Source organism: Amblyraja radiata, chromosome 4 (assembly GCF_010909765.2).
Source record: "Amblyraja radiata isolate CabotCenter1 chromosome 4, sAmbRad1.1.pri, whole genome shotgun sequence".
Taxonomy (NCBI): domain Eukaryota; kingdom Metazoa; phylum Chordata; class Chondrichthyes; order Rajiformes; family Rajidae; genus Amblyraja; species Amblyraja radiata.
The window spans coordinates 67,104,667-67,131,357 of NC_045959.1; the positions used below are offsets into that span (position 1 = coordinate 67,104,667).

Below are 26,691 nucleotides of genomic sequence, written 5' to 3' on the forward strand. Positions count from 1 at the left end.
GCCGAACACCTCCGCTCGATCCGCAATAACCTACCTGATCTCCCGGTGGCTCAGTACTCCAACTCCCCCTCCCATTCCGAATCCGACCTTTCTGTCCTGGGCCTCCATCATGGCCAAAGTGAGCACCACCGGAAATTGGAGGAGCAGCACCTCATATTTCACTTGGGCAGTTTATACCCCAGCAGCATGAACATTGACTTCTCCAATTTCCAGTAGCCCTTATTTTCTCCTCCCCTTCTCAGCACTCCTTCAGCCCTCTGGCTCCTCCTCTTCCTTTTTTCTTCCCGCCCCCCCCCCCCCTCCCCCCCACCCTACATCAGTCTGAAGAAGGGTTTCAGCCCGAAACGTTGCCTATTTCCTTCGCTCCATAGGTGCTGCCGCACCCGCTGAGTTTCTCCAGCACTTTTGTCTACCTGCGATGAACAGGAACGTTGGCGCTGTAATTAAGTCGGCTAAAGCACAGAGTATGGTAAGTCCTTTAAAAGAGGGAGGGAGAGGCGGAGGGAGAGAGGGGGGGGGGGAGGAGGGAGAAGGGGGGAGAGGGGGGGGGGAGAAGGAGTGGAGACAACTTTTAAGAAGCCAGAGATACACGGCTGTGAAGCTAGGCGGACATTTGACATTACCGGTCGGTTATCCTTGGTTCCTGAAAACTACTGCTTACTTTTTTTTCCCAATGATCCAATGAAATTCACCAGTCAGCACCGGCTACAACCTATGAGAACCTTCGACCTTCTGGCAACCCACTGAGGCCTCCTGGCGACCCACCTACGGCACGAGAATTCTTGCTACTCTCCATGGCGCCTTCATTCTAGTCACCGCTAATTTTTCAACATGTTGAATAATTTGCGGCAACCATAATGAGGCCATGACTAGTTCCCAGAATGCGAGAACTCCTCACGATCATGAAGGCGACTCCGCGGCAACCACCCGCGACCATGTGGCGACTGCATAGTCTCCGGCAGCCGCCTAAAGAGTCGCCTAAGTGGGACAGGCCCATAAGTGTACAACAGGATTGATGGTATTGCTCCAAAAGCCAATAGAATCAATGTGTTGTGTGGTCTCCTCCTTTGTCATAAGAAAATATGAAACTTGTGAATAAATCGATTGGGCCCAAAACTCCAAGACATGGAACGCATAGAACAATTTTAAGAATGAAATGAAAGAAAACAGAATCAAATCTCATCATTGTCCCGCTGTCTATAGCAAATGTCTGATATTCTAACCAGGATGGGGAGCAAGGTTTAGCGATGCTAAAGTAGTATTCTAGCAAGGTTTGATCAGTATGAAGAAGGATCCAAACCTGAAACGTCGACTGTCCTCTACAGATGCTGCCTGGCCCAGTACTTTATGTTTTGTTCAAAGTTCAGCAGTGCTAATGAATGAATGCAAATGTTCCAATGATAGCAAATTCGTCAGTAATCTCTAGAACTCTAGAACATGCATGGGAAGTCTCAGAGTACCTGCTTAGAGTAAGAGCTAGCATGAGACCTGCAGTGGCCCACAGAAAGCTAATCAAGCAAAGGTAATCAATCCCCAGTTAATAATGGAATTTAATATTAGTGCAAATAAAGCAAATGAGATCGCAAAAGGAAACAAAATGTATCTTGTTTCAAATTTTCCTGAGATTTCTCTTCTCATCACGGAGCTGAATAACATTTCTATGGTTTTCTATCATCCAACTGGGTTAGATGCTCTTGAACTGCCTTTGTAGACCCAACTTTTCACCTTTGGAGTACAAATAATAACATCATCCCTCGCCATTCCACTCTCAAACACCACCCCTAACCATACAGTAGAGACTCATCAACATAGATCCAGCAGGAAAACTGGATTAATTAAAACTGTTAGCCCTGTGTCATTTTTAATTCATTCATAATTGTTGACTTTACAGTTCTTTACATGTAACAATTCACATAATTTGTTTTTGTGTATTATAATATTCATGAAATACTAAACCAAATAAAAAGAAACTCACTCTTCAATAATGTCTAAACTGAGGATAAAACTTGGCGTTTAGCAAATTTGATTAAAATTAGAAGGACTTTTCAAATTTCCAAGCCACATGGAACTTTAATTTTTTTGTTTTACTGTGAAAACATTGGTCTCTTCCTGTGTAGGAAAGAACTGCAGATGCTGGTTTAAATCGAAGATAGACACAAAATGCTGGAGTAACTCAGTGAACAGGGAGTATCTCTGCAGAGAAGGAATGAGTGACGTTTTGAGTCAAAACCCTTCTCTCGACCCAAAACGTCACCCATTCCTTCTCTCCAGAGATGCTGCCTGTCCCACTAAGTTACGCCAGCAGTTTGTGTCTATCTTTGGTTTCTTCCTAATGCTTACAAAAAATATATAGATCTTCAAAGTTCTCAATAGTATCAATAGAACATAGAGAGTAGAGCAGTACAGCACAGGGACAGACCCTTCAGCCCATGAAGTCTGTGCTGATAATGAAGCCGATTAACTAATCTCACCTGCCCGCATGTGCTCCATATGCCTTCAAACTCCGCACATTCATGTGTCTATCCAAAAACCCATTAAACACAATTTCCACCACCACCCGTGGCACCCCTGGGCACCTAACCTGTGTAAAAACTTGCCCCGCACGTATCCTTTAAACTTTCTGCCTCTGACTTGAAATCTATGCCCTCTAGTATTTAACATTTCCAATCTAGGAAAAAGGTTCTGCCTCTCTTAATTTTATAAACTTCTAGTAGATCTTCCCTCAGCACCTGACAATCCAGAGAAAACAATCCAAGTTTGTCCAACCTCTTCTTATATCTGATACCCTCTAATCCAGGCAGCATCCTGGTAAAACTCTTCTGTACCCTCGCCAAAGCCCTCACATCCTTCCTTTAATGGGGTGCCCAGACCAGACTTATTAACTTAAAAGTATGGATTAATAAGAAATCAAATTATCCATTTGCAAAATATTTTCAAAATAACATTTTTTATTGCAAACGTAAACAAGGTCAGGTGTGCAACACAAAAAATAAACTTTGCTTAGGGCAAAATGAATAAAATATTCCAGTGTGTGGGCGGTGGGGTGTGTGGGCAGGGGGGTGGTGGGGGGAGGGCGGGGTTGTGGGCAGAGGGGAGAGAGCTCGGAGAAAAGACGGGGGTTGTGGGAGAGAGGGGGGTATCAGAGGGGCTGGAGCTGACAGTGCGATGAGGGCTCACAGCGGTCGCTGGTCGCTCTCCTCCGCCGGGATTAGATTCTCCGCTCTCCGTTTGACGACATTTCCCACGCCGAGCTGGGCTGCTTTTGGTCCCTTCGAAAATTGTGTCCGGTTGGAAACCTCTGCCAGCCATCCTCAGCTCCAGTAAAGACGCAATGGAAACCTCCGCTGGCTATCCAGAGCCTCCCTCAGCTCCAGTAAAGACGCGATGGCGTAGGAAGAGGCGGACTGTCCCGATGAGTGGCATCTGCGGACGTGCGGTTTTTTAAGATTTTTAAACCGTCTTTTACATTAGACCAGCGATCGGAACGAGATTTGGTGCACTCGCAGCACAGGAGAACGGTGAGTAAGCTGGTGAAAAATCGTATCGCTATCGAGTACCATTTTTGCGCAAATAGAAAGACCGCGCAAACCGGAAGATAACAAGATCAGAGCTTTAGTTACGTATAGATAGTCCTGTTTTTTGTAGGTGGGTCAAAAAGTGACTTTAAATCTACAGCAGGGCAGCTATTGAATTGGAAGAAGCAATTATCATCATAATTAACTGTACACTGCAATTAGGAAGCATTTAAATAGGAACTGGAGCTTGTGTTGTTACGACGGTTGCGAAATAAAAAAGCATGCAGAAGAATAAGTTTAGTAATACGGTGAGGTAAATTTATTAACAATGTGATAAAAAATATGCTATTCAGTTTAGGACGAGAAAGGTCTCGGTATTTATGCTGCATGGTACGGAGGGTGTCATTAAAAGTAGTCCACCACCATGGTACTGGGCTTGTAGATACAGATGTAGAAACCTCTATAGCCCATCAGAATTTCAATTAGCTGTTAGTGAAATCCTGCAGCCAGAGGTTATTCCAGTGATTGAACCACGGAGACACACATCAGAAACAAAGCGTAAACACAAAAGGGCAAGACTCTACCAACCCACATTCACGATGTTTAATTATTGTTCAATAGATGAAATACCTTTACTGCACTTGTTTTACACAAGTTAAAATAAAACTACTTTTCACATATGGTGACATTAAATTGGAAATGAAGAACCAACAATTAGCCTGTGGGCCGAGCATCAAAAATGTGTCTAGAAATAGGATTTTGTGACCCAAGTCACCAAACTACATGAAATTTTCACATATTGTGTAATTTTTTTAATATAAATCACCCCTGAAACTCGATATGAAGAAGACTTGCACATTTTTATTAAATTAGAGAAAAACCGGAAAAATGTCGGGAATTTTTTAGTCCAATCCCAGCACATTTAACATTAAGTTGTCTGCGAGCTTTGTTTCAGGCTAGCACACAAAATGGCTGAGGGGGCTTCACAGATGCCTGTTTTACTGGAGATTCCGATTTGTTGTTCTGTGGAATAAATGTTGTGGAAACTTGCAGCAGGTAATTGTATTTAGTGGGAAAAGCATTAAAAAGGCTGAAGAAAGTGCTGCGAAGTGGATTAAAGTGCAAGAAAGCCTTCAAAGTCCCTGCTGATGTGCTGGAACACAAAGAAGGCCCCCATGAATCAACTCTAACTGAAAGGTAAGATTAAAGTCTGAATTTATGAAAATCTACCTGTATGGACTTTAATTAATTTAATATAATGTGAATAAATTCATTCATTCATTCATTCATTCATTCATTCATTCATTCATTCATTCATTCATTCCTTATTCATTCATTCACTCACTCACTTACTTCTTCTTCTTTCGTGTGGCGTGCACAGCCTAAAGTTGTTGGACAACTTGTTCTATTTGACCTTCCGTTTGTGCACGTCGAGTTGATTGCATTAGTCAAAACAGGGCGGACCACGTGAAGGTTGCAATCTTCCACCCCACTCACTTACTCATTCATTCATTCATGAAATTAAGGGCCTAAACTATAACACAGTTGTAGAGTAATAAGTCTTTAACAGCTAATCTCGGAGCTGCCTGCGAAAACTTACCGGGAAAAAGTGCTCCGATCGCGGGGCCTAGGTACTCGCGGTAAAGTAAAGTCTCAATTAATAAGCGGCCAATTCGTGATCGCGGAGCCGCGGATCATCTCCGCAGGCGGGCAGGGGGGGGGGGAGGCTGTACATAGTGCCGTCTATAGCGGTCGTTTTCAGACCCCGATAACGGGAGAAAAACGGAGGGATATCGATGGCTCTTTACCGCGAGTACCTAGGCCCCGCGATCGGAGCACTTTTTCCCGGTAAGTTTTCGCAGGCAGCTCCGAGATTAGTTGTTAAAGACTTATTACTCTACAACAGGCTGGCATTAGTGACAATGTTTAATTGACTGTTATAGTTTAGGCCCTCAATTTCATGAATGAATGAATGAGTAAGTGAGTGAGTGAATGAATGAATGAATAAGGAATGAACGAATGAATGAATGAATTTATTCACATTATATTAAATTAATTAAAGTCCATACAGATAGATTTTCATAAATTCAGACTTTAGTCTTACCTTTCAGTTAGAGTTGATTCATGGGGGCCTTCTTTGTGTTCCAGCACATCAGCAGGGACTTTGAAGGCTTTCTTGCACTTTAATCCACTTCGCAGCACTTTCTTCAGCCTTTTCCCACTAAATACAATTATCTGCTGCAAGTTTCCACGACATTTATTCCACAGAACAACAAATCGGAATCTCCAGTAAAACAGGCATCTGTGAAGCCCCCTCAACCATTTTGTGTGCTAGCCTGAAACAAAGCCGGTGATTGGCCAACTGGCAGACAACTTAATGTTAAATGTGCTTTGATTGGACTAAAAAATTCCCGACATTTTTCCGGTTTTTCTCTAATTTAATAAAAATGTGCAAGTCTTCTTCATATCGTGTTTCAGGGGTGATTTATATACATTTTTTAAACACTATGTGAACATTTCATGTAGTTTGGTGACTTGGGTCACGAAACTGCAGAATAAAGCTCCTCGGCCCACAGCCTACATGAAAAAGGAAGAGAAAGATTTGATGCAAACAGAATTTTAGACCTAACATGTTAATTACAGCAGCCTTTTATACAATACCCTCCATAATGTTTGGGACAACGACCCATCATTTATTTATTTGCCTCTGTACTCCACAATTTGAGATTTGTAATAGAAAAAAAATCACATGTGTTTGAAGTGCACATTGTCAGATTTTAATAAAGGTCATTTTTATACATTTTGGTTTAGAGCACTGGTGAGCTTACTAATCGCAAAGGGACTGGCAGGCCAAGGAAGACCTCCACAGCTGATGACAGAAGAATTCTCTCTATAATGGAGAAAAATCCCCAAACATCTGTCCAACAGATCAGAAGCACACTTCAGGTGTGGATTTGTCATTGACCACTGTCCGCAGACGACTGCATGAACAGAAATACAGAGGCTACACTGCAAGATGCAAACCACTGGTTAGCTGCAAAAATAGGATTACAGTTTGTAAATAAGTACTTAAAAAAGCAACCACAGTTCTGGAAAAAGATCTTGTGGACAGATGAGACAAAGATTAACTTATATCAGAGTGATGGCAAGAGTAAAGTATGGAGGAGAGAAGGAACTGCCCAAGATCGATTGATGATACAACTACTGATGGTAGTAGCATAATGAATTCTGAAGTGTATAGACACATCCTATCTGCTCAAGTTCAAACAAATGCCTCAAAACTCATTGGTCAGCAGTTCATTCTACAGCAAGACAATGATCCCAAACATACTGCTAAAGTACCAAAGGAGATTTTCAAAGCTAAAAAATGGTCAATTCTTGAGTGGCCAAGTCAATCACCCGATCTGAACCCAATTGAGCATGCCTTTTATATGCTGAAGGGAAAATTGACAGGGTCTACCCCCCAACACAAGCATACGCTAAATATGGCTGCAATACAGGCCTGGCAGAGCATCACCAGAGAAGACACCCAGCAACTGGTGATATCCATGAATCGCAGACTTCAAGCAGTCATTGCATGCAAAGGATATGCAACTAAATACTAAACATGACTACTTTCATTTACATGACATTGCTGTGTCCCAAACATTATGGTGCCCTGAAATGGGGGGGACTATGTATAAACACTGCTGTAATTTCTACATGGTGAAACCAAAATGTATAAAAATTGCCTTTATTAAAATCTGACAATGTGCACTTTAACCACATATGATTTTTTTCTATTACAAATCTCAAATTGTGGAGTACAGAGGCAAATAAATAAATGATGGATCTGTGTCCCAAACATTATGGAGGGCACTGTATTTTTCTTCTAATGTTGTTTAATGGCAGGATTGTTTTGGAGTTCATATTTAAGATTACAACTGAGAGGTCAGAACCGCCATTTATTTTCCTTGGCTTCTTGGGCTTCTAAATCAGGTGTCTGATTAATTGAAATTGATCAAATATAGAAATTGAAAGTATTTAAATTGATTGAAAAATGCAGCATGGAAGCACGCCCTTTGGCCTTTGTTCCACATCCTACACATTGGGGGAATTTACAGAGGCCCAGTTAACCCACAAACTAACACATTTAGGATGTGTGAAAACCAGAGCACCCAGAGAAATCTACACAGTCACAGAGCAAACGTACAAATTCCACACAGGCAGGACCTGAGGTCAGGATCGAACATGGTTCACTGGCGAAGTGAGGTATCATCTCTACCAGCTGCACCACTGCTCTGCCCACTGTGACAGTTCTCAGAGAAAAGGACTTTCTATGAATTCAGAATAGATTTATTGGAAACTGAGCAGATAAAGTCTACTTGAATTCATAATATACATAGAAAACTGAAGGAGATTATATTATTCTATCCAAGCCTTCCTGTTAGATCTCAGCCTACTTTGCATCCTCAAGGAGCCTGCTAACATTATTAGTGGAGCATTGCAGTGAAGAAAGTGAATGGTATGTTAACATTCATAGCAAAAGGATTTGAGTATAGGAGCAGGGAGGTTCTACTGCAGTTGTACAGGGTCTTGGTGAGACCACACCTGGAGTATTGCGTACAGTTTTACTCTCCTAGTCTGAGGAAAGACATTCTTGCCATAGAGGGAGTACAGAGAAGATTCACCAGACTGATTCCTGGGATGTCAGGACTTTCATATGAAGAAAGACTGGATAGACTCGGCTTGTACTCGCTAGAATTTAGAAGATTGAGGGGGGATCTTATAGAAACTTACAAAATTCTTAAGGGGTTGGACGGGCTAGATGCAGGAAGATTGTTCCCGATGTTGGGGAAGTCCAGAACAAGGGGTCACAGTTTAAGGATAAGGGGGAAATCTTTTAGGACAGAGATGAGAAAAACATTTTTCACACAGAGAGTGGTGAATCTCTGGAATTCTCTGCCACAGAAGGTAGTTGAGGCCAGTTCATTGGCTATATTTAAGAGGGAGTTAGATGTGGCCCGTGTGGCTAAAGGGATCAGGGGGTATGGAGAGAAGGCAGGTACAGGATACTGAGTTGGATGATCAGCCATGATCATATTGAATGGCAGTGCAGGCTCGAAGGGCCGAATGGCCTACTCCTGCACCTATTTTCTATGTTTCTATGTCTATTATGTGTCCATAGACTAGACCAGTCAACTCCAATCAACTTTATGGTTATGGCAAAATGCACAAGTACAGTAAAATATAGGCAGAATGAAAAATCTTGCTTGCAGCAGCATAACAGGCACATAGAATGACACGTGAAAAGGGGGGGAAGAAATGGGTGCTAGTCCAGGTGGGACACCGGGAAGAAGGTGGGGGGTAGGAAAGAAGGAATGTTGTAGAATAGTTACTTAAAATTGGAGAATACAATGTTCATAGCGTTATGTTGTAATCTACTGTTCCTCAGTTTGCGTGTGACCTCACTCTGGCAATGGAGGAGACGCAGGACAGAAAGATTTATATAGGAATGGAAAGGGGGTTAAAATGGTTAGCAACCGGGAGATCCAGCAGGTCTAGGTGGACCAAGCAGAAGCATTTGGTGAAACAGTTGTCGAGTCTACGCTTGGTCTCTTCGAGTTAAAAGAGACCACATTGGGAACACAAAATGCAGATGTGGTTAGAGGACGTGCACGTGAACTTCTGTCTCACATGGAAGGACTGTCAGGATCCCTGGATGGAGTTGAAGGAGGCAAAGGGACAGATGTTACATCTCCTCCATTTGAGGGGCAAAGTACCTGCAGAGGAGATAATTTGGTTAGGAAGAGATGAATGAGCCAAGGAGTTGTGGAGGGAAACTGCCTAGCCGACCTGTCTCTGCAGAAAGTGGAGAGGGGTAGGGAAATGTGATTGACGGTGCAATCACATTGAAGGCCACGGAAATGTCAGTGAATTATGCATTGGACACGGAGGCTGGTGCTGTAAAGACCTGGGCAATTCTTTCCTTGTTCCTACTAATATGGAACAAGCTGAAACTATTTCTACTGATTAATGTGCCCTTGCTACAGCATATACTTAATGAAAAAGGAAGTGTTACTTTTGCGGGGGTAATATTCATAATAGAGAGATATGTCCTGCTCGAGAGGCAACTTGCAATAGTTGTGGGAAGAAGGGACATTATTCTAGAGTATGTTGTGCTGCCATGTATATGCCTTCTTTATGTGCAATTACAGCTCCATTTCCTCAGAACTTGTCTCATGCAGCTACATCGGTATCCATCAATGGCCATACACTTAATCTACTACTTGATTCTGGCAGTTCAGAAAGCTTTATAAGTGAACAAGTGTCTCGACTAAATCTAAATATAATTCCTTCAAATAGAGAAATCTCGATGGCTCTGACAACTCTCAATACTCAAATTATTGGATCTTGTATTGTAGACTTTATTCCGAACAAAACTAGTTATAAATCTGTATGTCTTGGTATTTTGAAAAATGGGTGTAGCGATATAATTCTAGGTCAGGATTTTCAGAAACAGCACAGATCACTTCAAATAATGTATGAAGGAACTATGCCTGATCTTGTTTTGTCAAAGCCACCAGTATTGTGTGTTTTTCTGTTGAATATCCTTCATTATTCACTAATTTATCCTCTGAGTGCAAGCCAATTGCTACAAAATCAAGACATTTTATAAAGATGACAGAAACTTTATCAACACAGAAGTAACTAATCTTTTACGCGAAGGTATCATAGAACCCAGCTCTTCCCCTTGAAGGGCACAAGTTGTTGTGGTTAAGGACCTCTTGGAGAGACATTGAAAGAGACTCTGCATTGATTACTCTCAAACTATAAACCAGTTCACGGAGCATGCTGCATATCCATTACCTCATGTAGAAGAGATTATCAATACATTAGCTAAGTATAAGATATTCTCTACTTTTGACTTAAAAAGTGCTTACTATCAAATTCCTTTGAAGGAATCAGAGAAGAAATACACTGCGTTTGAAGCAAATGGGAAATTATATCACTACTGCAGAGTTCCTCTTGGTGTAACTAATGGCGTGGCTGTTTTTCAGAGAGAGATGGACAAACATGTTGAACAGGAGAACCTTAAAGATACTTTCCCTTATCTTGATAATATAACTATTGCAGGAAAAGACCAAGCTGAACATGACGAAAATGTACAACGGTTTTAGAATGTTGTACATTCTAAGATTAAATGAGGCTAAGTCAATAACATCAGTGTCATCAATCAATATTCTTGGTTATTGCGTTGGAAATGATATAATCAAGCCTGATCCAGAAAGACTCCGCCCACTCCAAGAGATACCTGTTCCAGCTACATTAAACTTTCTACGAAGGATTCTTGGTATTACATATTATGCTAAATGGATACTAACTTTTTCTGACAAAATTCAACCTTTGATTAGAGCAAAATATTTCCCCCTAGACTCGACAGCAATTGGTGCCTTTACTTCTTTAAAGAAACAATTAGAATCTGCGACATCACACGCCATCATGAGGATCTCCCCTTTGTTGTTGAATGTGATGCCTCTGATTTAGCAGTATCAGCAACATTAAATTAAGGAGGATGACCAGTGGCTTTCATGTCTCGTACTCTCCAAGGTAGTGCACTACCCACCCGTCGAAAAAGAAGCTACAGCAATTATTGAAGCAGTGAGAAAATTGAGTAATTTCCTTGCTCGCCAGCACTTCACTTTGATAACAGATCAGCGTTCAGTAGCTTTTATGCTAGATAATCGGAAACAAACGAAGATTAAAAACAGTAAAAATCGTGAATGGAGGATTGAATTATCTGCATTTAGTTATTCAATTGAGTACCGCCCTGGTAAGGATAATGTTGCTCCGGATACATTAACTCGAGCATTTTGTGCCTGTTCATTCTTCTGTACTCACTGATCTTCACAATGTGCTGTCATCCTGGAGTCACTCGTATGTTACACTATGTTCGTTCCAAAAACTTACCTTTCTCTACAGAAGATGAGAAGATGACGTGTGCTTCATGTAGAATCTGTGCTGAATTAAAACCAAGGTTCTTCTGTCCTGAAGTAGGAAGATTGATCAAAGCTACTCAACCCATGGAACGTTTGAGTATTGACTTCAAAGGGCCTTTACCATCCTGCTCTCGAAATATTTATATACTAACCATAGTTGATGAATATTCAAGGTTTCCATTTACCTTTCCTTGTCCAAATACAGGGCTCGAAATTAGCGGTTGCCCGGGTGCCATTGACCACCCAAAGTGCCGCCGGGCAACCTAAACGCTGAGTCATTTTGCCCGGCTTGGCACGCAGATACTGGTTTATACCGATTGACACAAAAAACTGGAGCAACTCCGCGGGTCAGGCAGCATCTCTGGAGAATAGGAACGTGACGTTTCGTGTCGGCGAAGGCTGTATTGCGGGGCAAAGATACTAGGTGCATGGCGACGAAGGGTCGGAGCGAATGACGGGCCCCGAACAGCAGCAATAGCGGCAGCAGCGGCCGCAAGAGCGGCTCCACCGCCCCCTCCTCCCGCACCCCGCCGGCGGAAGGAGGACTCCCTCCCTCCTCGGCGTGCGAGAGGGGTTGTTTTGAAAGCGCCGTTGGCGGATTTGCAAGCAGCGGCCGCTATCGCCCTGATAATGGCCGCTGCTTGCAAATCCGCCAACGGCGCTTTCAAAACAACCCCTCTCGCACGCCGAGGAGGGAGGAAGGAGGGAGGGAGGGAGAGAGGGAGAGGGAGAGAGAGGGAGAGGGAGAGAGAGGGAGGGAGAGGGAGGGGGAGGTCTCCTTCCGCCGTCTGAAGCAGCTGCACAAAGATCCTATAGCTATAGGAGCTTTGAGCTGCACCGCTCGGCCCCGCACCTTCCTGTCGGCTGGCGGAGGATGGGAGGCGGTGACGAGGAGATCCCAACCGCCACCCCCTTTGGCGGCAACACTTTGGCGTTGGACAGGGACGGCCAAGGCAGCGGGGCCCTCCCCATCTACCCCCCCCCCCCCAATCTATTCATCGCCCTACCCACCTCGCATTGATTCTCCTGCCACCCCCCCCCCCCTCCATCCATCCTACACTGGTCCCCCAATTCATCCTGTACTGACCCCCCTTCCCATCCATCCTGCACTTCTCCCCCCATTCATGCTGCACTAAACCACCCATTCATCCTGTACTGACCCACCCTCCATTTACCCTGCACCAATCCCTCCATCCATCCTGTAGTAAACTCCCCATTCATCTTTTACTGATATCCCATTCATCTTTTACTGATCCCCATTCATCCTGTACTGATCCCCTCATGCATCATGTACTGATGACCCATTCATCCTATGCTGATCCCCTCATTCATCCTGTAGTGATCCCTCATTCATCCTGCACAGACCCTCCGATCCACACTGTCCTGACATTGCCTATTTCCTTCGCTCCATAGATGCTGCCTCACCCGCTGAATTTCTCCAGCATTTTTGTCTACCCCCATTCATCCCGTACTGATCCCCCCCATTCAATACCACTGACATCCCCCGTGTTCTCCCCTCACAATTTTACATACTCCAACCAACACGTACTAATTCACCTGCCTCAATCCATCCATTCCGCACCGATTGCCTTCTCAACCCCCCCCCCCACCCCAGCCATCTATCCACCCCGCACTTTCACACACCCCCTGACCCTATTGTGCTTCATGGTCTTCAGAGCGAACATTGACTATGTTTGATAACGGAATGCAATCAAATGTGTTTTAATTCCCAATGTTATTATTTGTTTTGACACCTTTAAACATATTACCAAAGGAACATTTGCTGCAGTTATGACCTTTGGCCATCTCTTGTCAGTTACTGTAATGTTTAACCTGTCAGATGGGCATAGTCGGTTTTAACAGCTATTATCATAAAATGCCTTTAGAAATTTCCTTGCAACCTATATATTTTGTTATGGATAAATTATGTGGGAAGCCAGAGTGTTTCTGTGCCAATAGCAATAACGAGCCATGCTATGGCCATGTCATGGTGATATTCGGTCCTTCACAGAAAACATGCTTGCATCAATCTGTAGTGTGCATGGTTAAGCACATATGTTACCATGGTCCAAGATTTATTGACACAGGTTGATCATATGCTGAATAATCCAACCACATTTTGTTTGGAAGTGGAAAGGACTAATAGAAATTGCATTAATTGCAATGTGTAAAAAGAGTTGAGATATTGTATTATAATTTTGCTGCATGCCATTGTGGTATATATCATGTCTTGATTGGTGAATATGTTTAGTTTGTGAGTTATTTGAAGCAGAAATAATATGTGAATGTAGACAAAGGTGCTGGAGAAACTCAGCGGATGCGGCAGCATCTATGGAGCGAAGGAAATAGGCAATGTTTCGGGCCAAAACCCTTCTTCAGACGGATGGGTTTTGGCCTGAAACGTTGCCTATTTCCTTCGTTCCATAGATGCTGCTGCACCCGCTGAGTTTCTCCAGCACTTTTGTCTACCGTCGATTTTCCAGCATCTGCAGTTCCTTCTTGAACATAATATGTGAATGCTTCATTGAGCATAATGCCGACTGACATAACGCACTTCTTATGAGCACATTATCGCACGCGTCATGCAAACCGTCATAAATGACCACTTAAACTGTCATTTGGCAACCTAAAAAACTGTCATGGTTGCCCGACTGGCAACAGGGAAAAAAAAGTTAAGTGAGAGCCCTGAAATATGTCAGCTGCTACGGTTATCAAATGTTTAGATCAACTATTTTCATTCTGTGGATTTCCAAGTTACATGCATTCTGATAGGGGCACCTCATTCATGTCAAAAGATTGAAAAGACTACCTTTCTAATAGAGGAATTGCAACAAGTAAAACAACATCATATCATCCTATTGGAAATGGTCAGGTTGAGAGGTATAACGGAATAATTTGGAAAGCAGTGAAACTGGCTTTAAAGTCAAATGACATACCAGATCAGCAGTGGGAATGTGTTCTACCAGATGCATTACACTCCATCAGATCTCTGCTGTCAACTGCCCAATACTACTCCACAAGAGTGGTTCTTTAACTTCAAACGGCATTCTTCTAGTGGTACTCTCTGCCATCATGGTTGACTAGCCCTGGGCCTGTGTTGCTTCGTCGGTATGTCCGATCAAATAAGAATGAGCCCTTTGTTGATGAAGTTAAACTGACTGATGTTAACCCTTCTTATGCAACTATCAAGTATCAGGATGGATGTCAGTCAACTGTCTCACTTCGTGACATTGCACCATGTCCGTCTTCTCCATCAGGTCCGTCACGTCTTGATAATATTAATTGAGAACTTCCTTCAACACTCCCATCATCCCCTATGGAAACTTCTATAAGTAATTCTAAAATTGAAAATGTAAATAACAATATGAGTGAAGTTGATGACCAAGCAATATATGAACCACCAACTATTGAAACATCATTATCTCCTGATCCTTCAGTGCTGCGACGGTCATCAAGACATACTAAACCTCCTGACCGTCTCAACTTATAAATAGGAGGGGAGAATGAAGTGTGCGCATGTGCGGGGCTTTTCCAGAGTGTGTGCATGTGCGGGGACTTTCCATGGTGTGCACATGTGCGAGGTCTCGGGCTGGCGAGGCCTGCGGAATTAGCGATATTTTCCAGACGCTTTGAAGTTATGTATTACCGAAATGAGTTGCTTAAAGCTTAAATAAAGTTTAAGTAAATTACGAGTAGTGTAAAAGTTTCATTTGCCTCACAACAAACATTGAATCTTGTTCAAAAGGGAACTGCAGATGCTGGAATATCGAAGGTACACAAAATTGCTGGAGGAACTCAGCGGGTGCAGCAGCATCTATGGAGCGAAGGAAATAGGCGACGTTTCGGGCCGAAACCCTTCTTCAGACTGATAGGGGGTGGGGAATCTTCTTGGATACAAAGCCTTCGGGAAAGATAGTGAGAGAAAAAAGGAAGTAGCAGCATTATTGTCCAAGGTGAATATTATAGTGCTGGAGAGAGAATATGCCCTAACGAGTGTGAAGGAAAATTCCAGAGATGTACAATGACCAGTGAGTAAAGGGTGATGTAACAGTATGTTACATTCAAGCACGTGCCGTCAGGGTTGGCAAGGTAGGCAGTGCCTATCCTGACTAAAATTATAAAATGGTAATTATTAAATATAAATTGTAAAGGCACGGGAGAATTATGCCTACCTAAGAGATCGATCTCTTAGGGAGGCATAATTCTCCCATGCCTTTCGTCCGCAGTACATGTAACACGCAAAAGTATGTGCAACTCCTCCAGTTTAACTCCTCCATTTGGAATATTTTGGAGGACCAAGAAACCAACCAAGAAACTCACCTGCCGTCGACGCTGCTACTCCTGTGTCAGCGCGAGTAACCTCAATTGGTCTCTTGATCGCGCTGACACAGGAGTAAGCTCCACCGCCCGCTGTCCTGTTATCCATTGCCCGCTGACCCTCTCCGCTCTATAATCTTTGTTCTTGAGCTGGTCTCCTCACTGTCCAGTCTACATTGAAAGACATAGACCGGGCAGTGAATGCCATGCAGTGTCACCCTGCGCAGCAAATGAGGCCATGTCCTGCTCCTGACAGCAGTCGGAATTTAAGGAACGGCGGTCGCTCGCAGCCACCTGAGCTACTTCCCCCCCGGCCACAATGCAGTGGCTCCACGCCCGGAGCGCTGCCGCAGCGGTGAGTGAGTGAGTTGCTGGCATTATCCCCGACCCCCTCCTTCTCAACGCTCAGACTACCAGCAGTTAGTTACTACCATCAACGAGCAGTTAGTCATCCCACATGACATCCCGCCTATTCAACCACCTGAATTCAACCTGGACACCAGCCCTCCAAGATGGAAAGAGGTAGAGAACACTGTCCGGCGAGCAAGAGCAGCATCAGCTCCGGGGCCAAACGGAGTACCATACAAGCTCTACAAGAACGCACCGGATGTGTTACGCTTTCTATGGAAGCTCATGAGGGTGGTGTGGAAGAAGCAAACAATACCTAAGGCGTGGCGAAGGGCCGGCGGCGTGCTAATACCTAAAGAAAAGGATGCGTCAGACATCAGCCAATTCCGGCCAATATGTCTCCTCAACGTCGAGGGAAAAATCTTTTTCAGCATTGTATCACAAAGGCTGTCCACCTATCTGGTAACAAACAAGTACATTGATACATCTGTACAGAAAGCAGGAATTCCAGGATTTTCGGGCTGCTTGGAGCATACAAGCATGATCTGGCACCAGATCCAAGCAGCTAAGAAGGAGAAGAGAGACCTACATGTGATCTTCCTCGATCTGGCCAATGCATTTGGTTCAGTTCCCCATGAACTCCTTTGGGAATCTTTTGCCTTTTTCCATGTACCAGAGCTCATCACCACACTGGTCAAGAGCTATTTCCAAGACCTGCAGCTGTGCTTCACAACAGCTGACTTCAGTACAACATGGCAGCGCTTGGAAGTAGGCATCATGGCAGGCTGCACAGTCTCACCCTTGGCCTTTACAATGGCCATGGAAGTCATCATCAGGGCCTCAAAATGGGTGGTGGGCGGTGAACGAACCAGGGCTGGGCTCCGTCTGCCACCCATCAGGGCATACATGGACGACATGACCACACTAACCACTACTGCAGCATGCACCAAGCGGCTACTTGGAAAGCTGCAGGAGAACATCAAGTGGGCCCGAATGAAGATCAAACCAAGTAAATCTCGAAGCATCTCCATAGTCAAGGGGGTGCTTAGAGACACAAGGTTCTGTATCGGTGACGACCCAATACCAACAGTGTCTGAACAGCCAGTTAAAAGCCTGGGCAGATGGTACAACGCAAGTCTCAAGGACAAAGAGCAGGTGCAACAACTAAGGCAAGAAATTGTCAATGGCCTGGAGAACATCAATCAGACCCTACTGCCTGGGAAACTGAAGCTCTGGTGCCTACAGTTTGGACTCCTTCCTCGGACAATGTGGCCACTGACCATTTATGAAGCCCCAATAACAACTGTGGAGAAGATGGAGCGAACCATAACTTCATACGCGAAGAAATGGCTCGGGGTCCCACGATGTCTAACTAACATCGGCCTATATGGCAAAGGGGTCCTGGAACTACCTCTCACTAGTCTAACAGAGGAATACAAGTGTTCTAAAGTAAGACTTCAGATGACACTGAGGGACTCTAGAGACAAGACCATCAGTGCTGTTGCGCCGCCCCTAGTAACTGGCCGGAAGTGGACACCATCTGATGCAGTACAGCAAGCTTCATCAGCCCTGAGACACAAAGACATCGTGGGGCAAGTCCAGCAGGGAAGAGGAGGCTTTGGCCTTACGACAAGTAAACCAACTTGGCGAAAGGCCACAACATCAGAGCGGAGGACATTGGTGGTCGAGGAGGTGCGGCGACAAGAGGAGGCCGCAAGAAGTGCAAAGGCGGTCTCTCTTGCCAAACAGGGGCAATGGATGCAGTGGGAAGGTGTGGAGCGGAGGAAGATCAGCTGGAAAGAACTATGGGAAATGGAAGCAAGCAAGATCAGCTTCATCATCAGAGCGACTTATGACGTGCTTCCATCACCAAAGAACCTCCATCAGTGGTACGGCGAGGATCCAACCTGTGCCCTCTGCCCAACTCCAGCGACCCTCAAACACATCATGGTAGGCTGCAAGACCAGCCTCACGCAAGGGAGATACACGTGGCGGCATAATCAGGTACTAAAAAGCCTGGCATCAGCCCTTGAGAACAGGCGGTGTGCGACCAACTCCTTGCCTCCGAGAGCAAGCAACCCCCTCCCCCTAAGGGCAACAACCTTTGTCCGAGAAGGACAGAAAACATCTAAACATCCTTCCACCAGATCAGAAGAAGGAAACCTATGCAGGGCCCGCGACTGGAGGATGCTGGCGGACATCGGCCGACAACTAGTTTTTCCACCTGAAATTGCTTCCACCAACCTCAGGCCAGACTTGGTGTTCTGGTCCCCTTCACAGAAGACTGCTTACATCATAGAGCTCACAGTTCCATGGGAGAACTCTGTTGAGGAGGCCTATGAGCGTAAGAAGCTGCGTTACGCAGAGCTTGCAGCAGAGGCAACGCAGCGTGGCTGGAACACCAAAGTCTATCCAGTTGAAGTGGGATGCAGAGGATTTGTTGCGTCATCTACCATCAGACTGCTGAAGGAGCTTGGAATCCACGGTCAGGCTCTGCAGAAGACCATAAGATCACTCTCAGAGGCGGCTGAAAGAAGCAGCCGGTGGATTTGGCTCAAGCGGAAAGACCCATGCTGGGCCCCAAGTATTTCAGGGTGAATCTTTGGGACGGTTTGACACGGGACACGCACTGAGGGCTGATCATCCTGCAGCGGGCCGCCCTTGTGGAGGGTGTATAGTGTTAAAAGGCCGAAACACCCAGTGATGCAAGGGTACACTACTGATGATGTGTCCTGTGCCCAACTGTCCTGAAGGTTACCCAGGCCAAGATATACGTATCCACTCCCCCCCCCCCCCCCCCCCCCCCCGCCCCCCCACCGATGTTGAGCGTCTACCACTCTCAACAATCAACGAATGTCGTGAAATGCTCCCCACCTATTGGCACAAGGGACTTCTTAACATCTTGTCCTGTGTATTTGATTCTTCTCTGAGTAATTACTCATGGCTCGTGCCTGGTTACATTAGACTTGATTCTCTGAGGTGAGGAAGGTCAAGTGGACTAAATATCAATGGGTGAGGTGAAGGGCAAGGAAATAGCAATCACAAGTGAAGGTTTAGGACTTTTGTGGAAAAGGTGATGAGCCATTCCATGGTCATTTAAAGAAAGGATAATTTTAAGGGAATAATAAAATATCTATCCCAGGTAAATTACAACCAAAGGTTGGCAAGCAAATACACAATTGAACATTCAGAGGAATTTGATGAAGAGATGACACAACTCTAGTCTAGATACGTTCGCATGAGGGATAACTAAATAATTAAATCCTAGCTTCTATGAATGATGATGGAAAATGAAGTAGTGCAGAAGAAAGAAGCATATTGGAGATGCATAGGGTTGGATACAGAAAGTTCCGAAGGGAAGTAGGAGGGGAAATAGGAGAGACAAAGAGAGAAAACTGGCAGAAAACATAATAAAGAACCTGAATATATTCCACAGGCATGTGAACAGAAATGAGTAAAAGGTATGTTGCGCAATCATAATCCAAAAGGACATTCACTCATAGAAGCAGTCTGAAGAAGGGTTTCGGCCCGAAACGTTGCTTATTTCCTTCGCTCCATAGATGCTGCTGCACCCGCTGAGTTTCTCCAGTATTTTTGTGTACCCACTCATAGAAGCAAATGAGGTACCAAACAAGAATGACAAATTCTATCTAAATGCTGTATATCTTATCCCTCAGAATACTCTCTAGTAACCTTCGACGACAGATGTTAGACTCACTGGCCTATAGTTCCCAGGCTTTTCCTTGCAGCCCTTCTTATATAGAGACACAACATTTGCCACCCCCCTGTCTTCTGGCACCTCACCCGTATTTAATTATGACTTGAGTATCTCAGCCAAGGCACTGGCAATTTCTTCTCTAACTTCCCAGTTTCCTCGTATCTATATATGATGATCATCCGGGGAGATTTGTCTACCTTGCTAAGCGTTAGGACGTTCAGCACCTCTTTGACTGTGATACTGACTCCCCTCAGTTCCCCGGTCCTCATGTATTTCTCTATGGTAAAAACTGAGGAAAAATATTCATTGAGGACCTTGCCCATCTGCTGTGGCTCCACATAGAGATGGCTGCTTCGATTGCTGTATTTCGTTCGAGTTACTTTTTTCCTTTAATGTACTTTAAAATCTCTTTGGAATATCCTTAATATTACCTGCCAGAGAACAAGCTGCCAGAGGAGGCTGAAGTAGGTACTATAACAACATTTAAAATACATTTGGACAGGTACATGGATAAGAAAGGGCTAGAGCGATGTGTGCCAAACATGGGTACGTGGGACTAATGTAGTTTGGACATCTTGATCGGCATCGTCAGGTTGGGTTGAAGGGACTTCTCCCATGCTCTGTAACTCTATACCTCTAGCCTTGTTTATGCTGTCATTATAAGCATGAATTTTCAGGTATTATATATTATTATTTGATAAACCTTTCTTTTCAGTATATTTAAAAAAAAACACATTTAAACAATGATTTTGCTTTCACTTTCCTGCTTGAAAACTTTCAGTATTTGCTAGATTGCAATTTTACAAGTGATTTTATTTTGGTGGCCAAAGATAGTATTACAATATTTTCCTCTGAATGCCTACCAACCTACATTTGAAATATCTCACATGCCCTTCAACCCTCAGTTCCCAGGCCCCCATTGCCTCATCTTTATCACGGATGTCCAGCTTATTCACTAGGAAAGTCTCAAGGCCCTCCGGCTCTTTCTTGAACAGAGATCTAATCAGTTCACTCCTCTGCCTGGCGGAAGTTGTCCTCAACTCAACATTTCTCTTTTGACTCCTCTCTCACTTTCTTCAAGGTGTAACCGTTTTGTTACATTGAGCAGCGCTTGTTCCAAACATACACTGGCACCATCCCCCAACCCTTTCTCTGCTACATCACTGACTGCATCAGGGCTGCATCTGTGCAAAATTTGATGATTTCAATAAACTTTATCACTAACTTCCGTCCTGCCTTCAAATTCACGGACTATCTCTGACTCGTTTCTTGATCTATTTCTCCATCACACTATTCTCCAGACTATCGACTGATGTCTAATACAAACCACCGATTGCCAGAGTTATCTGGACTACACCTTCTCCCACCCTGGCTCTTGCCAGGACACCATCCACAACTCTTAATTTTTCCACCTCTGCTGCATCTGCTCCCAAGATGAGGATTTCCATCCGAGATGTCCTCTTCTTTGGTAAATGTGATTTTCCTCTGCTGTCGTAGATGGATCCCCCAAGCATGTCTCTGTATCGCCCTCTCCCAGATGGAACAAGGATAGAGTTCCCCAAGTCCTTACCTTTCACCGCATTAGCCTCCACGTAACACATTATTCTTCAATATTTCTGCCAGCTTCAATGTGATCCCACCACCAATCACACCTTTTCATCTCATCCCTTTCCGCTTTCTGCAGAGACCCTCCCACTGCAACTCCTTGGTTCACTACCCCCTTGCTACCAATAACAACCCTCCCAGGTGCTTTCTCCTGCAACTACAGGAGATGTAATAACTGTCTTAATATGGCCTCACTCACATCGATCTAAGGACCCCTTCCTTTCAAGTCCTTCCAAGTGAGACAGTAGGTCTCATCCCCACATTTTTCTCTCTCTTCTTTTTCCCCTCTCTTCTCTGTAGTCCACTTGGATGTGCAGACATTTCTCCCTTTCCCCTTGCCCCCAACCACTTTTCAGCTTTATCCCTTCCTCTGGTTTTACATTTCACGCAAATCCAATCATTATCCCCTTATCTCTTCATCTCTGACCTTTGTACATCCATCTCCCATTCAAAATCCTCCCTCACCTGTACCCACCTGTATCACTTACCAGACTGCCCTGACCCCATTCTCCTATTCTCCCCCCTACCTCAATCAGTCTGAAGAAAGGTCCTGATCAAATGTTGCTTATCCATGTTCTTCAGAGTTGCTGCCTGACTCGCAGTCACTCCCGCACTTTGTGTCTTTTTTGATAAACCAGTATCTGCACTTCCTTTTGTCTTAGTCTCAGTTGAATGCCCACTTCCAGGTTGTCAGAATCCCTGGATTGTACATGAGTTCAAAAAAAATTGTTTCAATTATAATAACTGGTAAAAGAAAACTGCTTGAGTGAACTGCTTGAGCGAATCGCTGGAGGTGAGAAAAGGCCAGCATCAATCAGGGATGGCCACAAATGGCCTCAGGCAGGGCAGTGCCTGGTACCAGGCTGCAGAAGTGCTTTTATTTGACAATTTCTCTTTTATTCATTAACAACAAGGATTAGATTCTGGACAATTTCTCCATACCACTTCCAGACACCAGAGAGAGAGCTAGATAGGGCTCTTAAAAATAGCGGAGTCACGGGATATGGGGAGAAGGCAGGAACGGGGTAGTGATTGGGGATGATCAGCCATGATCACATTGAATGGCGGTGCTGGCTCGAAGGGCCGAATGGCCTACTCCTGCACCTATTGTCTATTGTCTATTGTCAGACCAATAATGGTGCCAAAGCTACAGCCAGCAACAACTACAAAAGTCCAGGACTGGGACTTCACTTCTTCGTTTGACACAAATATTAACAATATCATCTCACTGGGATATTTAGCAGCTAAGCACAAATTGACCTTTATATTTGCAATTAATTATTTCATTCTGACATGTCAACACAGAACCAAAAGAAGTGAATAGCTTAGTAGAACATATTAGATACTGTGAACTCAATGACTTTGTCCAGTCGAGTGGGTGAGATGGGCAATCCAAATCAAGTGCCATGGTGAAAATAATCAACCACACAACTGTGTAACCAATTAAAGATACATTATGGTACAATTATAAAAACAATACTATTAACACAGTCTGTTTAAGAAAAAACTGCAGATGCTGGAAAAATCGAAGGTAGACAAAAAAGCTGGAGAAACTCAGCGGGTGAGGCAGCATCTATGGAGCGAAGGAATAGGTGACGTTTCGGGTCTTCTTCTTCAGACTGATGTCGGAGGGGCGGAAAAAGTTAGGAAGAGGCGGAGACAGTAGGCTGTGGGAGAGCTGGGAAGGGGAGGGGAAGGAGGGAGAAAGCAAGGACTACCTGAAATTGGAGAAGTCAATGTTCATGCCACTGGGGTGTAAAATACCCAAGCAAAATATGAGGTGCTGCTCCTACAATTTGCGGTGGGACTCACTCTGGCCATGGAGGAGGCCCAGGACAGAAAGGTCGGATTCAGAATGGGAGGGTGCTTGGGTTCTTGGATGGAGTCAAGGGGGGAGGTAAAGCGACAAGTGTAGCATATCCTGTGTTTGCAAGGGAAAGTACCAGGTGAAGGGTAACTATGGGCACGCGTATGGGCCCTAGCTATGCCTGCTTCTTTGTAGGGTACGTCGAACAATCCTTGTTCGAGGCGTACCATGGCCCTACCCCCGAGCTCTACCTCCGCTACATTGACGACTGCATTGGTGCTACCTCAATTCACCACTAACTTCCAACCGGCACTCAAATTTACCTGGACCATTTCCGACATCTCCCTACCGTTTCTAGACCTCACCATCTCCATCGCAGGTAATGGACTATTGATCGACATCTACTACAAACCCACTGACTCCCATGGCTATCTGAACTACACTTCTTCCCACAATGCTTCCTGTAAGGACTCTATCCCCTACTCCCAATTCTTCCATCTACGCTGCATCTGCACCCAGGATGAGGTGTTCCAAACCAGGGCATCGGAGATGTCCTCAATCTTTAGGGAACGAGGGTTCCCCTCTTTGACTATAGATGTGGCTCTCACCAGGGTCTCCTCTATATCGCGTAGCTCCGCTCTCACTCCCCATCCCCCGCACTCGTAACAAGGACAGAGTCCCCCTTGTCCTCACTTTCCACCCTACCAGCCGTCGCATACAACATATAATACTCCGACATTTTCGCCACCTCCAACGGGATCCCACCACTGGCCACATCTTCCCATCTTCTCCCCTTTCTACATTCCGCAGAGATCGTTCCCTCCGCAACTCCCTGGTCAATTCGTCCCTTCCCACCCAAACCACCCCCTGCCCTGGTACTTTCCACTGCAAACGCAGGAAATGCTACACTTGTCGCTTTCCCTCCCCCCTTGACTCCAACCAAGGACCCAAGCAGTCTTTCCAGGTGAGGCAGAGGTTCACCTGCACCTCCTCCAACCTCATCTATTGCATCCACAGTTCCAGGTGTCAACTGCTCTACCTCAGTGAGACCAAGCGCAGGCTTGGCGATCACTTCCCTCAACACCTCTGCTCAGTTCGCTATAACCAACCAGATCTCCCGGTGGCTCAGCACTTCAACTCCCCCTCCCATTCCGAATCCGACCTTTCTGTCCTGGGCCTCCTCCATGGCCAAAGTGAGTCCACCGCAAATTGGAGGAACAGCACCTCATATTTCGCTTGTGTAGTTTACACCCCAGCAGTATGAATATTGATCTCCAATTTCAGGTAGTCCTTGCTTTCTCCCTCCTTCCCCTCCCCTTCCCAGCTCCCACAGCCCACTGTCTCCGCCTCTTCCTTTCTTTTTCCCGCCCCCCCCCCCGACATCAGTCTGAAGAATGGTCTCGTCCCGAAACGTCGCCTATTCCTTCGCTCCATAGATGCTGCCTTGCCCGCTGAGTTTCTCCAGCTTTTTTGTCTACCTATTTACACAGTCAAGTGTTTCTTGGTCTGAATTCTCCAAATTGAGTTGAAAGATTTGCCAAGACCAACCTCTAAAAGAAACTGCATGGCCATCTAATTTTATTTTTAATATTCAATAATGCTTCTTCAACATTTTTATTACAAGCAAAATTTTATATCAATTGTACCATTATCCAACACGACTTCAAGACATACTAGTTATTGAAGAATGTAATGCTTTTCTCTACAAAGTCATTTTACAATGGGTGGTGTTAGATTGATTTTCCTTAATTTACAAGATAAAATGCGAAGCCCATTGCAATTTTTACATTCTAGAAATAATTTTTATTGCAACATCTAATCATTTCTTACCTTGTTTCCCGAATCTCTTGAATCTCGTTCCATTTTAATCTCATTAACTGTATATTTGACCCGGTTTCTTCTTCCATTACTGCTGTTATCTGTGCCATAGTCTGGTGTTACCTGGGCTGATAGAGGACTGTCACTTAGGTTTATTGGTTGTTCATCCTGGCTAGCAGGGTGGTCTGGATTGGCTGAGCCATTGCCATTAATGTCTCCCATGCTTGTGTACATTGCCCCACAGAGACCCTCCGCAGCATTAGAATTAAGCACCAAGGGGTCATTGCCATTGAAACATTCCACAGATGAATCTTCTGCAAAGAGAAAAATTCCAGATCTTAGGGCATATCTATTTTATTGAACCAACAACAGTTTACTCACTATGAGCTGAATTATTCTCTCTCTTGACAATGGAGCACAATTAAAAAAATGATCATGAAGAACAAAGTCCACAATTTTCCTCTAGATCTTCTGTACATGTTAATGCACAGTGGCACGTGGACATGCCCAGTGATTTTCAGTTGTATGTAGAAACAGGCCTTTGCATCATGTTTGGTGAAACTGAAAGGAGACCTGTCTAGTCACAAGATCATGGAATCTGACATAGCAAGTCAGCTGCATTTAATTTAAACTGACCTGTAAAATAATTTTATATTAGTGATGATATTTATAGCTTCCAATATTTCAAAGACCATATTTTAATTTCACCCAAGAGGGCATTTATTGCATTGGAATTAATTTTCCTCATTCATTATAGCTAAACAATGGATCCAGTTCATAACAAGTTTCAACAATCTAAACCATATCAAATGGCAGTTCTCTAACCGCAACGCAGGATGTAGTTTATCAAAAGTAACCCTTGCAATCTCCATTTTCTCCAGTGTTCTCTAAGTCCAATATGAAAAATCTAAACGTTTGTTTTTTGAGATCCCAACACATACTTATCACTAAAATTACAACCATACTCACATGTCCACACATCCTACCCCAGCCACTCAAATTTATCTAAATGGAAAAACTAACCACAGTTATAGCATGACTGAAACTGGCCACCTATTTCTAAGCATTTCAGACAGCTTGTAAGGCAATGAGTTGTAAGTGAGGGTTGATTATAAATATCAGCTGAAGATTCCTGCTCAGAAGGTAAAATCTACCTGACCACATTAGTCCAGTGACCAATATGATAAGCTGCATGGTCTGTCCCTAATGTTAAAGCATCAAAAATAGCTCTGCTCAAAATAGTTTCTCTAGTTTGTTTTCTACAAATGGTACAGACATTTCTGTACAACAATTAAACCTATTCTATCACCACTGTGATATTGAAGATGACAAAATGTTTTCTGATCTTTAAAGGTTTTCATTTTGTGTAGGGTTCACAGGATAATAGTTCTCAAATCAAGATTTCATAGCCCTTAGCTTGAATTCACAGTAGTTAAATAGTTTACGTGTATTAAAGGTGCTTAGAATTTCTTAAGCTTCATGTTGGATTGAAGAAGAGTTGTATAACTTTGTACCTACTACATGCCAATTCTTGGACAGCATGCATATTTATATTTCATTTTCTATTGGGGAAACGTGTTCACT

At 44.2% G+C, this 26,691-nt stretch overlaps 1 protein-coding gene across 6 annotated transcripts in view; it reads right to left on the minus strand.

The window, feature by feature from the left end:
* nol4 (nucleolar protein 4) overlaps positions 1–26,691 on the minus strand; it is a 186,869-nt gene that overhangs the window by 45,085 nt on the left and 115,093 nt on the right. For all 6 annotated transcript variants that reach the window (XM_033019683.1, XM_033019685.1, XM_033019682.1 and 3 more), the window contains one exon: positions 25,120–25,421. In XM_033019683.1, the coding sequence (XP_032875574.1) occupies positions 25,120–25,421 (302 nt within the window). The remainder of the gene's footprint in view (positions 1–25,119; positions 25,422–26,691) is intronic.